The sequence below is a fragment of the Rhagoletis zephyria genome, unplaced genomic scaffold, assembly GCF_001687245.7.
Source record: "Rhagoletis zephyria isolate East Lansing unplaced genomic scaffold, Rhagoletis_zephyria_1.1 Rzeph_scaffold_00846, whole genome shotgun sequence".
Taxonomy (NCBI): Eukaryota; Metazoa; Arthropoda; class Insecta; order Diptera; family Tephritidae; genus Rhagoletis; species Rhagoletis zephyria.
The window spans coordinates 99,720-113,273 of NW_016157930.1; the positions used below are offsets into that span (position 1 = coordinate 99,720).

At 33.2% G+C, this 13,554-nt stretch overlaps 1 protein-coding gene across 2 annotated transcripts in view; it reads right to left on the bottom strand.

Annotated features, from left to right (window-relative positions):
- Positions 1 to 12,786, bottom strand: part of AP-2alpha (adaptor protein complex 2, subunit alpha) — a 73,856-nt gene extending 61,070 nt beyond the window's left edge. Inside the window, exon 1 of one of the 2 annotated variants that reach the window (XM_017614526.1) lies at positions 11,859 to 12,780. In XM_017614526.1, coding sequence (XP_017470015.1) covers positions 11,859 to 11,922 — 64 coding nt within the window. In that variant the 5' untranslated portion in view covers positions 11,923 to 12,780. Of the gene's footprint in view, positions 1 to 11,858 lie in introns of both variants that reach the window. The other variant, XM_017614527.1, reaches the window with a different exon arrangement.
- Positions 12,787 to 13,554: the final 768 nt, after the last annotated feature.

Genomic DNA, 13,554 nt, shown 5'->3' on the forward strand with positions numbered 1-13,554 from the left:
TTATGTTGTTGTGTTGTGGTGACTGTGTGAGGCTGCTCGGGTGGACTAAGGTTACCCGTGGAGGCTGCTCTGTTTGAGCAACAGGGGGCCACGTACGACGTGGTCCACTGTCGATATGTCCGTAGTCCCGAGCAGACTCTGAGGTGACTCCACCCCTCGCAGGCATTACACTTGACTGAGGTGGAGTTGTGGTGTAGTCGTCTCCGGCATACACAGCAGGTGTAGGTTTCTGGCCCTGGGTTTGACTCGATGCCAGCCCTGAGTAGAGGAATACGTAGTGAATGTAGCCCTATGGACGAACAACTTCTGAGATACTTCGCCGACCTAAACGGGGTTAGATCGCCGAAACAACAGCCCTTGGTCGGGTAAAACCCGAGTCATTCCGGTACGTAGAACCGGCTGTCGTGGGAATGAGCAAGCAATAGTGTTGCCACTTGCTTGGCATATTTAAGTAAAGCTGAACTGAAACCCAACGAAAGTTGAATGGCATTTAAATTAGAGATGGGCGCATGAGTAATTTTGGCTCACATTCACGCACGCTCACGTTGATGGCTTTGTAAATCACGCACACTCACGTCCTGCTATATTTTCTTCAATCACGTTCACGCACGCTCAAGACGCCTATTTTTTCAATCACGCACGCCCACGCACGGTTTCTCGCGGACATTTTTTTCAAATTGAAACTTTATATAAATAGCATTTCATATAAATAGGCTTTTATCACACAAGTATTATTACAAAAGCGTGGCCAAACGCCTAGCAAGGGCTGGAGGCACTGGCCCGTAGTCATAGTCAAAATAAAGTCGACTTTAAAGTTAGTTGCAGCTTTTTTGACAGATATCCCATTGAAAATTACGTCGAAAAGCTGCAACTAACTTTAAAGTCGACTTTATTTTGACTATGACTACGGGCCAATATTATTATTTTACCAAATTTCAGATATACTTATGTATCTAATACGAGTATAAAAAGAATTGGTATCAATATTCATTTAACGTATGTAATTTTAAAATGACAGTAGCTCATATTTTTGTTTAAAAATAATATTTTGTCGAGCTTTTCAACAAGCAGTCGTGTACGTCTTTCTTCCAGAATTCTGCCGGACAAAAAAAAACTCTTTCACTAGTTGCTGAGCTAACTGGTATGTTTAAAATTTGCCTTGAAAGACTTCTAAGAAGTGGTAAACCTTTCGCTTTCTCCCAAAATTTTAAAACATCGTCACAACTTTTGTTTTCCGCTTTTTTCAAATAAATCTGTATTTTCGTATTAATTTTTTCAAAAACTGTTTCTGCAAAATCATTTGTTGCATCTTTAAATTTGTCAAAAGTTGCACGGGTTTTTGCCCTTTTCGAGGTAGAAGGAATGCAGAATTCGGAAATCGTGCTGAGGGTGAGCGCTCTTTTCTTCAAGTACATTTCTACCTAAGTTATCTTTAAGCATTTCCTTTACTGTCCCTATTATATGTTCGCGCTGTTCTGCAGATAAAAACTGTAACTTTTTAAACAGAGGATTTAAAAACAATCCCAGAAATTACACTGAACTTGGTTCTTTGGAATTTTGGCTTTTTGAAATCTTTTATTTAAAGCAACAGCTTTGACGTGAAATACGTCTTACGTTTCGATATGGAGGCTGTGCTCAAATGTTGTAGTTGTAATTTTTAGAGCTTCACAAAAGCTCTTATTGTACGAGAACTAGTGAAGCAATTTCAAAGAAACGTGTGCCGTTTCAAAGACAAAATTCCAAACCTATCGACAGCTACATTTATGTATGTAACCGATTCGGTGTCTGTCGTAGAAACAGCGGTAAATATTGACTTATTTTGGGGTCAATTTTGAGCCTTTAAAGTGCTCTAGCAACTTATGATTTGCAGATATAACTTTCATTTTCGGGATATAGGTTCTTTGGAGCAATGGAAATATTATCGTGTACAAATTTTATATAAATTCAGCAAATATTGAGCGTTTTAAGGCAAAATTTTTTTGAAAAAATTATCAAATTTTTTTTTTTATTACCAATGTGATGATGTGATGTGATTGATGTATTAGTAAGCCAACTTAATTGTGACCTGGATGCCATTGAGCAATGGTCTAAGGATAATAATCTTCTCCTGAACTCTAATAAGTCATATGTATTACCAATTGCAAAGAAGAGGCTTAATACTACTGCCATACCTCATTTAGTTATTGGTAATAAACCATTACAATTTGTAAGTAAAATCACTAATTTGGGCTTTATAATTAACTCGTCTTTGAACTGCACTGATCATATAAATTCGGTTGTTAGTAAAGTTTATGGTACTCTCAGAAGTCTACACCAAAGTGCAATATTTACGCCCATTACTACTAGGCGTAGGCTTGCACTACAATTGATAATACCATTAATGACCTATTCTGAGCTGGTTTACAATAAATTGGACTCTGTTTCAGCTCATAAGTTATCTGTGCTATCCAATCATGTCACTCGGTACGTTTACGGCCTAAGAAAATTTGACCACATTTCGAAGTGGAGAACGAGTTTGCTGGGATGTGAAATACATGATTACCAAACGGCCCGGAGCTGTATATTTCTTTACCGCCTAATCATTACCAAGTCGCCTTCTTATCTTTATGACAAGCTGATATTCCCAAAATCTGAGCGCACCAGGGATCTTATTGTACCCGATTTCAATTTCGCAACATCGACTAGACTGTTTTTCATAAATACTATTAGAAGTTGGAATTCCATTCCGACTGCACTAAGAGGCAAGTTAAATAAAAGCAACTATAAAACTCTCATATATTCGCACTTCTCTAAAAACCCAAGCAGGCCATCAGAATTTAAATTAGTTTAGTTTAGAATTAAGAATTATGTATTATGTATTATTTATTATTTACCTATTTATTTATTTATTTTGTTTTGTCCTGTGTAATCACCAATATTTCCTATGTCCTAATTATGCGTACCAAATTTTGTTGTACTAAAAAAGAACACAATTCTTATTGTACTAATGTAACTCTTTGTTGATAAATAAATTCAAATTCAAAATGCTCGAAAACCGCTCGAATGATTTTTTTTGTTTTCTTTAGTCAAAAATTTAGGTGTTTGGTATATGGGAAGTATTGGTTGATATCTTCTAAGGCCCAGTTTTTCAGTGCCAGCTTAAACTTAGTTTAAGTAAACTGAGTTTAAATTGAACAGCTGGTTGACATTTGATTGGCTGATCTTAGTAAACCAGCCAGTTTGGGCGTTTAAACTGAGTTCAAACCACGGCCATGCACTGAAAAACTGGCCCTAAGTATGTTTATTTTATTCAAATATATGGGCATTAGGGCGGGTCAATTTGTATGGATCGATTTTTTTCGACATTGTTCCTAGCATATTCGGATTCTTCATAAAATTCTAAGAAAAAAATTCCATAGCTCTAAAGTCAATTTCGAGCCTGCGCATTTTTAAAAGAAGATATCTTATATATAAAATTGGATTGCTGTCCGTTAGCCTCGCTAAGACTTGAAAACAGCTTGGCCGATTTGAATATTTTTATTTTTTTGGTTTGTTTTTTATAATATCCGGATTATTAAAACCAGAAAAAATAGAGAGTTGCCACCTATTTAAAAATCCCAATATAAATAAATTAATTACATAAATTAGATATTGCAATATGGGTGTCAAAAGAAAGAGGTTATGAAGGCTTACAGGCAAAAATATTTTTGGGGTTGCCACCTGCTTCAAAATTTAGTTAAATAAAATTGATAAGATAAATTAAATATTGCAATATGGGTATCAAATTAAAAGGGTTTAAGAAGGCTTACTACTGAAAATATTTTTGAGTCGAGTTGCCACCAATTTCGAAAATTTAATTCAATTAAGTTAATAAGATAAAGTATGTATTATAATATAGGTGTCGAGCGAAAAGTATTTGAAAAATTATTGATTAAGGAATATTCTCTATAGGCCTGCCACCTACCTGAGCGGTAAAAACTAAAAGCCATACTCGCAAATATTGTTCAAAACTTTTGAGGCTCGCATCAATGTGGAATACTGTAACCCGTCAAGATAGTGTTTATTGATGGCAAACAAAGTACTATCATGTTTGGCAATGATATCACCCCATCGAACAATGCACTCAGCCTCGATATAAAAAGAGAACAAAAGCCGAAGTATTAGCCGAAGCAGTTCATACAAATGTTCCACAATTGAACTAACAAAAAAATATGGCCTACGACTCTTTTATAGAAGCTGTGGACACTGGAGTAAAATTTAAACAAAAAAACAAAACCGACTTCAATTCTCATATACAAATTTAAAAGTACCGTTATTTTCTTCATGACCCAATTATCGGATCTACACTCAATTAGTAGGAGACTACCTCTGAGGAACCACCTTTCCTTTCAAAATGAATTATAGAAAACGGATAACGTAGTCCAAAGTTACGCGGTAACATACATAAAAACATATTCCGACGAATTGATAAAATATGCAGATTAATAAAGAGTTACGGATATATTTTTTTTAATACAAACCTGTGCTTGGGAGCTTATTGATACGAAAAATTAATTTCTGATATCTATTTTTTATTTAAAGAACCGCAAGATTGCACTACAAAGCAAATTACATATTTTTTACTATTGTAACGGGAGAAGTTACTGTATGTATTTTTTTATATGTACAGTGTCGAACAAAAGTTTTGGCACAGTAAATTTTCGCATTACATATATGCAAAATTTTTAATTTATTTCCGATAATTTTTTATAAAAACATAGTTCATACTACACTAAAACACATAAAAATCAAATGTGTAAACTTTGTGAAAAACTCAGGAAAATTCAATAAATCTGCATACTAATTTGCAATTTTATATTCAGATTTTCAAGCAGCTTCAAACCTGCACTTTGATAAACCAAAATTTAATGGATTATTAAACTGCATACTTGGAATTTTTCTAAAAAATACTTTGCCTAAATTGAGTAAAATTTACTGTGCCAATACTTTTGTTCGTTACTGTAAGTTTAAGGGTTTATTTATCCTTAACTTTAAAAAACCAAAAAAAAAAATTACAATATTTCAAAATTATTTTTCGAATCATACATTTTTTTATGATTAACAATGTATTTATATTTTTTTTTGGCTTTAGATCCTTTTTTCTTTCAACACGAGGTATCTTTTTTCTAGTTTCTATTGTCATAGCCATAACTCACTCTCTATTTTTATCAATCAATCAATCAATCAATCAATTTTATCATTTTTTTCGGCATTTTTCCTAATTACAAGTAGAGCTTTATAAAACTCTTATAACACCAAATGTTTATCAAGCTTGGGATTTTATGTTATCCGGGCAGGCTTATTAATTTAGCCAGAGAATATGTTTTCTTTATAAAGTTTACCCAGTTACCCATTTTAAACTGCTACCTGTACTGTATCAGCGGTTAAAACTTGTTAAATTTTTATTTAAAATTTTCGGTAAGGAATAAGCGAGTGGATGAAAAATATATTAACCGTAAGAACGGCCCATATATATGTATATGAAAGAATACACACATGCGACGACTCTAGCCATTGTGTGTCATTCCTTTAAATTATAGTTATTTTTTTCTTATTGTATTAAAAAAATAACGTTCGTAACACTTTAGTAAATATTAATCCGTATATTAACTGAGTATATATTAAAGACTAGAAGATGACCCGGTGAACTTCATATCATCTATAATTTATTTGAATTTAACTTTGATCAATTATAACAAATCTTCAAAATCCAATACAATGAGATCACTAATACTGCCTGCTGTTATAGCTGATAAAAGATTCCACACCTATAAGATGTGCCACGCCCCTTTTTACAAACTCATTTATATACATATATCTTTCCATAAGCACCTAACATAGATATCCGTGCATTTCAAATTTCGAGTTCATGTGACTATAATTCCGAAGTTAGAGCTGATTAAAAATTTTCACTATGGGGTATCCCTCATCCCCCCACTCCCCCTTTGGCGAGTTTCAATTTGTTTACCCTATTATAGGTCCAGGGGTCAGGCAATACTTTTATTCGATTTTATACATCCGTTCAGGCTGCAACCTGGTATATACATACATACATACTTCCACAAATATATAGTAGATTTGCTTTGAAGCGCCATCTTGCGGTTCTTTAAATAAAAAATAGATATCAGAAATGAATTTTTCATATCACAAAACTCCCGAGCACAATTCTTTATTACAAAAAAAAACATTCCTAACACTTTAGTAAATATTAATCTGATTATGAACTTAGTATTAATTAAAAATAATTTCTTTTAAAATTGCGCAGGCTCGAAATTGATTTTAGAGCTATGGTCTAAAGGGCTTTTTTTCTTAGAATTTTATGTAGAATCCGAATCTGCTAGGAACGATGCCGAAAAAAAAAATTGACCCGCCCTAATGGGCATAAATGCTTTTCCATACAAAATCACTTCGTCATCATTTTGCAAACACGTGCATGCGTTGGAAGTGAGAGAAGGAGACAAAAGGTATGTGTGTGTAAGTATTTCGGCTTTTGAGTAACAGATGGCGCAATATTTATAAACTAATCGCAGCGTATGTATGTTGATTGCAGTTAATGTGGATCTGTTTAGTAATCTATGTATGCACATATCGTCGTTTAAAGTACAAAACCGCGTATCGTCATTCTGCAAAACCGCGTAACTGATATTGGCTGCCAAAAATTGGATTTGCTCACCGAATAATACGCAAAAACTTTTTCGTCATATCAGATCTGTACCGTTCGTTAGATTTTACAAAATGAGGTATCAAATTAAAAGGCTTGGCCTGTGGATGTTCAATAGCTCCTTACATTTTCAAAAAGAGTTCCCACCTGATAAAAAAATTAAATTCAAATTATTTTTTAGTTAAATCAATTATTACACTATGACTATCGATCGAAATGGTTTTGACAAGGCTTTATTTCTTAATTATACATACGTAGGAGGGTTGCCACATGTTTCAAAAAGCAAGTTCGACTTAAGTAAAGGCAGAAAATTTAAATGTATATCCTGATATGGATGTCAGACGAAAGAGGTTGTGAATTGAAAATATTTTTAATAGGGTTGCCACCTGTTTCAAAATTAGAAATTAAATTAAAGTATGCATGAGTTAAATGAAATATTAAAATATTACGTGAAACGAAGGTGGGAAGATATTCTTAGTTTAAATATTTAGAATATTAAAGGGGGTTACCACCTGGTAAAAACGTATACTCAAATTATTTAATAAATTAAAGCAATTATTGAAATATGGGTATCAAATTAAATGGATTTAAAAAGGCTTTATTTCTGAACTGTATTTAGGAGCGTTCACATATTTAAAAAATCAAATTTAACTTTATTCATCGGGAACATGAAATATACATATAACTTATGCACAAATCCAAAGGCGAAGATAATGCGATGACGAGCATGAACTCGAAGAAGAATACTAATACGGGGACGTAGGCTAATGTAAAAAGTAATACAAATTTCTGCAGTATGAAAGGAAATAAATATGAATCGAATTAGCATATATCTACTTATGAGCTGATGGTACATATGACTGAAGTTAATGTAGATCTGCTTCTCTATTGCTAATTAAAAATTGATTTATTAAATTCAATTCAATACAACCAAAACGAATATTTCATGTATCGTTTTTAACTTGAATGTGATCTTAATAATATCACGTATTCTACGTTTAAGTTTAGCGGCTGTGACTCCGACACAGCCTGCAGGTCAAGACGAAGGCGCTGGACTGATCCTTTTTTTTCAAATCGATAATGATTTCAGAATCAGATGCATTCGCCTAACAATGCTTTTGTAGTTTTTTGTACCACAGAACGTGCTCATGGATGGTTGGAAGGCGCCAGAAATTCTACCAATTTTTCCAATAAATTTGAATTTACTCTAGATAGTTTATGAAGCTCATTTATTTCTAATAATAATTGTTGAACTGCTTGCCGCATTTCGTGAATGCTGGACAGCATTTTAAATAAGGAGTTCCACCGTGTTTTAACATGTTGCTTTAAATACTTTGACAGTTTGATATTGAGTTCAGTATGTTTAAAATAGGCTACAAGCTTTTTTGAAGTATATCCATTCATATTCTCCCACAAGAAATTCATGTTTATATGGAAAAAAACAAAAGCCGTCAGCAAAAAAAAAAATTTTAAAATCAATGCGATTTGATAGCCGCTCAAAACTTGCACTCATTTTACTAGAATTTTATAAGCTTGTTAACTGCATACCCAAAAAATTTCTAAAAATTCTGGTAAAGCTCGAAATATAGATACAAAAATTTGGAATTTTTCTAAGTTCTGTATAAAGTTCGAAAGTGTGATTTATATAGTTTTTGTTTAAGCATGAACCATGTTTTTATAAAAAAAAATCAAAAAAATTATATCTTGAAAAACATTGTAAATATTAAAAACTGAACACCATTCATCCATTTTTGACCACCACTGTACATACATATGTCAAAATCACGTGATTGACGAAAATCTAACTCACGCACGCAAAAATTTCAGTCACGCACGATCACGGATATTACGTGATTCTTCACTGAAAGCCGCTCACGCGTGAAAAAAGCGTGACACGACGTGTCACGTAGAAAATCACGTATTTTGCCCATCTCCAAAATTACACTTAAGTGCCGTTTAAAATTAATTTGAAATTGGCCCTAAGTTTGTTTAAAAAATACTTTTTCTGTTCAAAAACTTCGAATCGCTAACATAGAAAAACCAAAAATTTCGCTGTTTGAAAAAACCATGTTACTTTTTTCTTAGTGTGGCATTAAGCAATTTTCAATTTCTATTCGGTATGTCGATTATTTTGAAAATGAGCAGAAACTGGGGAAGATTTTTTATGCTTTGTTCCTGATAATGATACTACTGGAAGCGGTGTGGCAACAGTACTTATCGACAAGTTAAAATAACTTAACCTTAGTTTAATAATTTAATACCATGTTCCAACGAAAAAGTTAACCATCTCAAATCGAACTTAACCTCATCACAGTACAACAGCAACAGTACTTATCGACAAGTTAAAATAACTTAACCTTAGTTTAATAATTTAATACCATGTTCCAACGAAAAAGTTAACCATCTCAAATCGAACTTAACCTCATCGCTAATTATTGCTATCTACACTCCGGTTTGAGGTCTATAAAACAGCATCGACATTAATTGTATGACTTAAATATTTTCTATTCACGCAAAAATAAGAACATGATTCAATGTAAGGATAATATGTTACATATTTAGGAAATTTGTAGTATTTTCTATTAAGTAGAATATATATAATAGACCCTTTTTAAAAAGCAATAGGACCTAAACCTTTTCTAGTTTATATAAATTTCTTTTTACATATAATTTTTAACAACTTAAACGAAGTTGTGCATCCACCAAGTTCTACATCCATATATGTATCAAAAAATAACGAAGTTACCTTGTTGACAAATTTTTATTAACCAGTTTCTTTCTATCAGTGAGATTTTGCTTAACTTTGTTTTGAAACCCGGGGGTGAACACTGAAAAAACGGGCCCAAGAAGGGCAGAACATGAGTGAAAAAACTGAATAGATTTGAAGTCAAGCGGAGTAGAGGAGTAGTTTTAAATTTTTCTTCTGGAAACTGCCTTTCACCTCACCACAGTCTTTCGAAAGACAAAAGTCTATTCTGGCAACTATCTTAAAAGCTCTTTACTGTATTTCGAAAGACTAACTGAAAGATATGCTTAACATTATGCTGTTCGCCTTTTAATTTTTTTTTTTTTATTATAAAAAAACATATATTTCTCTTTTAAAAACAACCAAAAGTATTAAACAAAAAAATGTAAAATGAATTTTTTTTATTAATTAAAAAGAAATTTAATTATAAAAACAATTTTATTACAAAACACGTAAAGTATAAGTTCGGGCGAAACCCCGCGGAGGTATCAAATATCGTCGTTTCAACTTTCTCTGAACTACCTTTGCATGGTAAGTAGGGGTGGTGTTTACTCGATTTCAAACGTTTTCGATAATATGCAGTTAGACTTAATGATATAATTGAACCAAGTTAGGCACAAATCGGTAAAATGGTTACCGGAATACACCTTTGTAGTCACAAAGTGGGCGGTGCCAGGTCCAACTCCTCAAAGTCTATAGCAGTTTTATTTATTGTTAGGGGATTGTTGTAACTATTAACTTGGAGTAAATTAGCGTCCTCAGTTATTGAAATATCGGAGTTTTCGTATTTCTGAAATTCACCGTTATTCGGGAAGCGGGTTTAATTTTAGTCCGATTTGTATAATTTTCAACAAATTGCTTTTCCGTACCAAGGTTATTAAGTGCACCGAGTTCGGTAGAAATTGATAAATCGGTTACCGAGATACACATTTGTGGTCATAAGTGGCGGTGCCACGCCCATTGTCCAAAAATTTATAATATTCTAGTTTTCTTCTATTGCAGTCATCGATTTTAAGTGAATTAGCTACAGCAGACCCTACCCAAGGCTCGTACGGAGTTTGATAAGGATTGGTGAAACGCCTACCGAGATACAGCATTTCATCATAAGTGGGCGGGGTCACGCCCATTTTCTAAAAATTTCATAATAATATTATTTTTTACCACAATTCCACTTCACGTACGAATTTTCAACTACTTGCATCTAATATTTACTGAAATATCGTAGTTTTTGCATTTTTAGAAAATACCTTTATATGGAAAGTGGGCGTGGTTACTGTCCGATTTCACCCATTTTTAATACCAACCTACCTTGGATAAAGGGCAACCTACGTACCAAATTTCGTTGAGATATCTCAATTTTTGCTCGAGTTATCGTGTGCATGGACAGACGGACGGACGGACGGACAGACAGACATGACTTAATCGATTTCTCTTTTCATTCTGAGAATTGATGTATACATTTGTCTATATCTATCTCGATTCGTTTTAGCTGTTACAAGCACCGTTATGCGAACAAAGTTAATACATATACCCTTGGCAAATAATAAAAGAAGGTCGAACCTTATTCTTTAGGTAAATAAAAAAATATATAATAATAAAGTCAAAACATCCCTCGAAATTTATTTCTGCATGCGCGCCTGGTGCTAAACGAAAAATCTTTATTAAGTAAAAAGTTATGATTTTTTAGAAATGTTAAGTGGCACGTTGTTCTAAAACTTAGGAATCTTCATTTGAAGAACCACACAAATAAAATAAGTACCGCTCAACGACTATCACAAGAAAATGCATGATTTTTATAAAATAGGCTACAGCTATGAAATTTTTACATGAAACAGAAGAACAGGTAGAGGCATTTCTGCATACTTAACACGATTTTGTATTAGTTTAGATTATGACACTCTTGCAGCAAATGTCTTGTCTTCAGATCAAAGCGAACAAATTTATTGGCTTTTCATATCAAAATATCTTAGAATAAAAATCTCTCCTTATGTTCTGGGACACCCTTATGTATGTACATACATACATACGTGTACAATCAGCAACAAGCGGCAGTGACTAGTGGCCGAACAGTGAGGCTAACTTATCCATATATACTGGTTCATACGTACTTATATACATATATCGTGTCAATAAAGAATACCAGCTAAACTCGGAGGGCTGACTTTACTGTAATGAGCCATTCACTTTATTGTCCGAACTAAAAGCAATTTACTGATAAGACTTGATGGGAATATTGTGGAAGGGTTGCTGGGATCCAAATTATCTCCTTCAAATTAATTTGCCAATGTCTAGCAATTAAATGGCTTTTGCAGTCATTCAGCAGCATACATACACTGCGAATGGTGATTACATTATACTAAAGTTGACTTAGCTGTTATTCCTTATTTCCACAGATATATAAAAATATTTAATTATTAATTATAGCATACTTACAGTTTCTTATATCCGATATAAAAACCGCCAGGCCTCTCATGCCGTCCCCCCGCACAGGTGCCATAGTTGTTAATTTATTAATTTTCGATGCTTTTCTGCAAGGCCGAAGAGATAAGAAATCGTTTGCTTTGTGTTTACCACACAATTACACCGCGATTACTGGTAATGACGTAGCCCTCTCCAGCACTGATCTTACTGCTAAATGTGGATGTGAAGCTCGCCGGATACTGCTACAAAGTGACTTCGCCGCCGACGTATATATCGGCGGATAAACACTCAGATAGTTTACACAAAACAAACACCCGTTTGTGGACGCAAATTTTTAAAATAACGAAATCGTCCGCACTTACACTGAACGCTAATAAGAGCAACAACGGCAATGGTGGCAGATAAAAAGGCTTCTGACTTGCAGTGGGGTGACTTTTTGACTTCGACACTGATGACTCGATGATAATTTAATGCAGTGATTTACTGTGCGCTCAACTCGATCTTTTCAGGACAATAATAATAACTAGATTAAAAGGCAAGTTCACAATAATTAAATTATAAGTGGATATATTTACATGTTCAAAAGTTCAATTTTTAAAAAACATAGATTATAAGATTAATTTATAATACGAAAATTCAAATGTTCGATTTCATATAAAAAAAAAACATTTATGCACCAAAAATATAGAATTTTCCACATGTAAAATTATTCTTCTTATATGGAGCTCAGCTGTAAGAGTCGTCAAAAGGACTGCGTAGATAAAAAAAAATCGATAACCCTTTTAATTGGAGTTTTAAGGTAAAGTCGAACACCCTCACAACTGCTGAAGACCACTTGATTTTAATGTCTTTAAATGCATTTGCACACTTTTTGTGTTAATTTCATTTCTCTTTTAACCAGAGTCCCCTATCTCTTAATCGATTTTAGTTCGGGACAGTTTAGTTGTTATGTTTGTAAGCAACAGGGACGGAAAATTAAATTTTAAAGTGGTGTCTATGAAAAAATTGTACCTAAAAATAGATAAAAGTACATTAGACTGCCTCTCTTTTCCCTTGGAGTTATAAAATCTATTATATTTTAAGACGTGCACCAAAATATTTCGGAAAAATATTAAGATTTAAGCGAGCTGGACCGATTTGAAAATACCTCCAAAAATGTAGTTTTTTATCATGATTCAATAATAAAAGGTTTGCTCAAAAAGCAGTTTTCTCGCTCCCTCTTGACAAAATCGGCTCCCTTAGCAAAGCATTGTGTGTGGGTTCGTGTGTGTGAGCAAGTGTGAGCAAAGGAGTGTCAAAAGTCTAATGTCAATAACGAGCAAACCTTTAATTATTGAATCATGGTTTTTTATGAATAAAAATTGTTTCTTAAAGATGTTTTTTAAAAAAATCCCCTTAAATTACAAAACGGTTTAAGCTTAAAAAATGTGCATAAAAATATTTAAAAAAAATATGAAAAAAATTTGAACGGAATCGTAGTAATGAGATTTTTGATGCTGTTTTTTACTTTTTTCAAAGATTGGTATAAGAAAAACTTAAATAACTGAACCTAAACTCTTCCGATTTAGACTTGTGAGGTATCATTGGAAAGGTATTTTCTCACCCTTTCTATTTCTTTGCTAGTAAGCTCATTCAAAGAATGAAACAGAAAGGTAGGATGAACGAACATCATTCAAAGAAGAATTAAGATGTGTTGGTATTTGTAAAA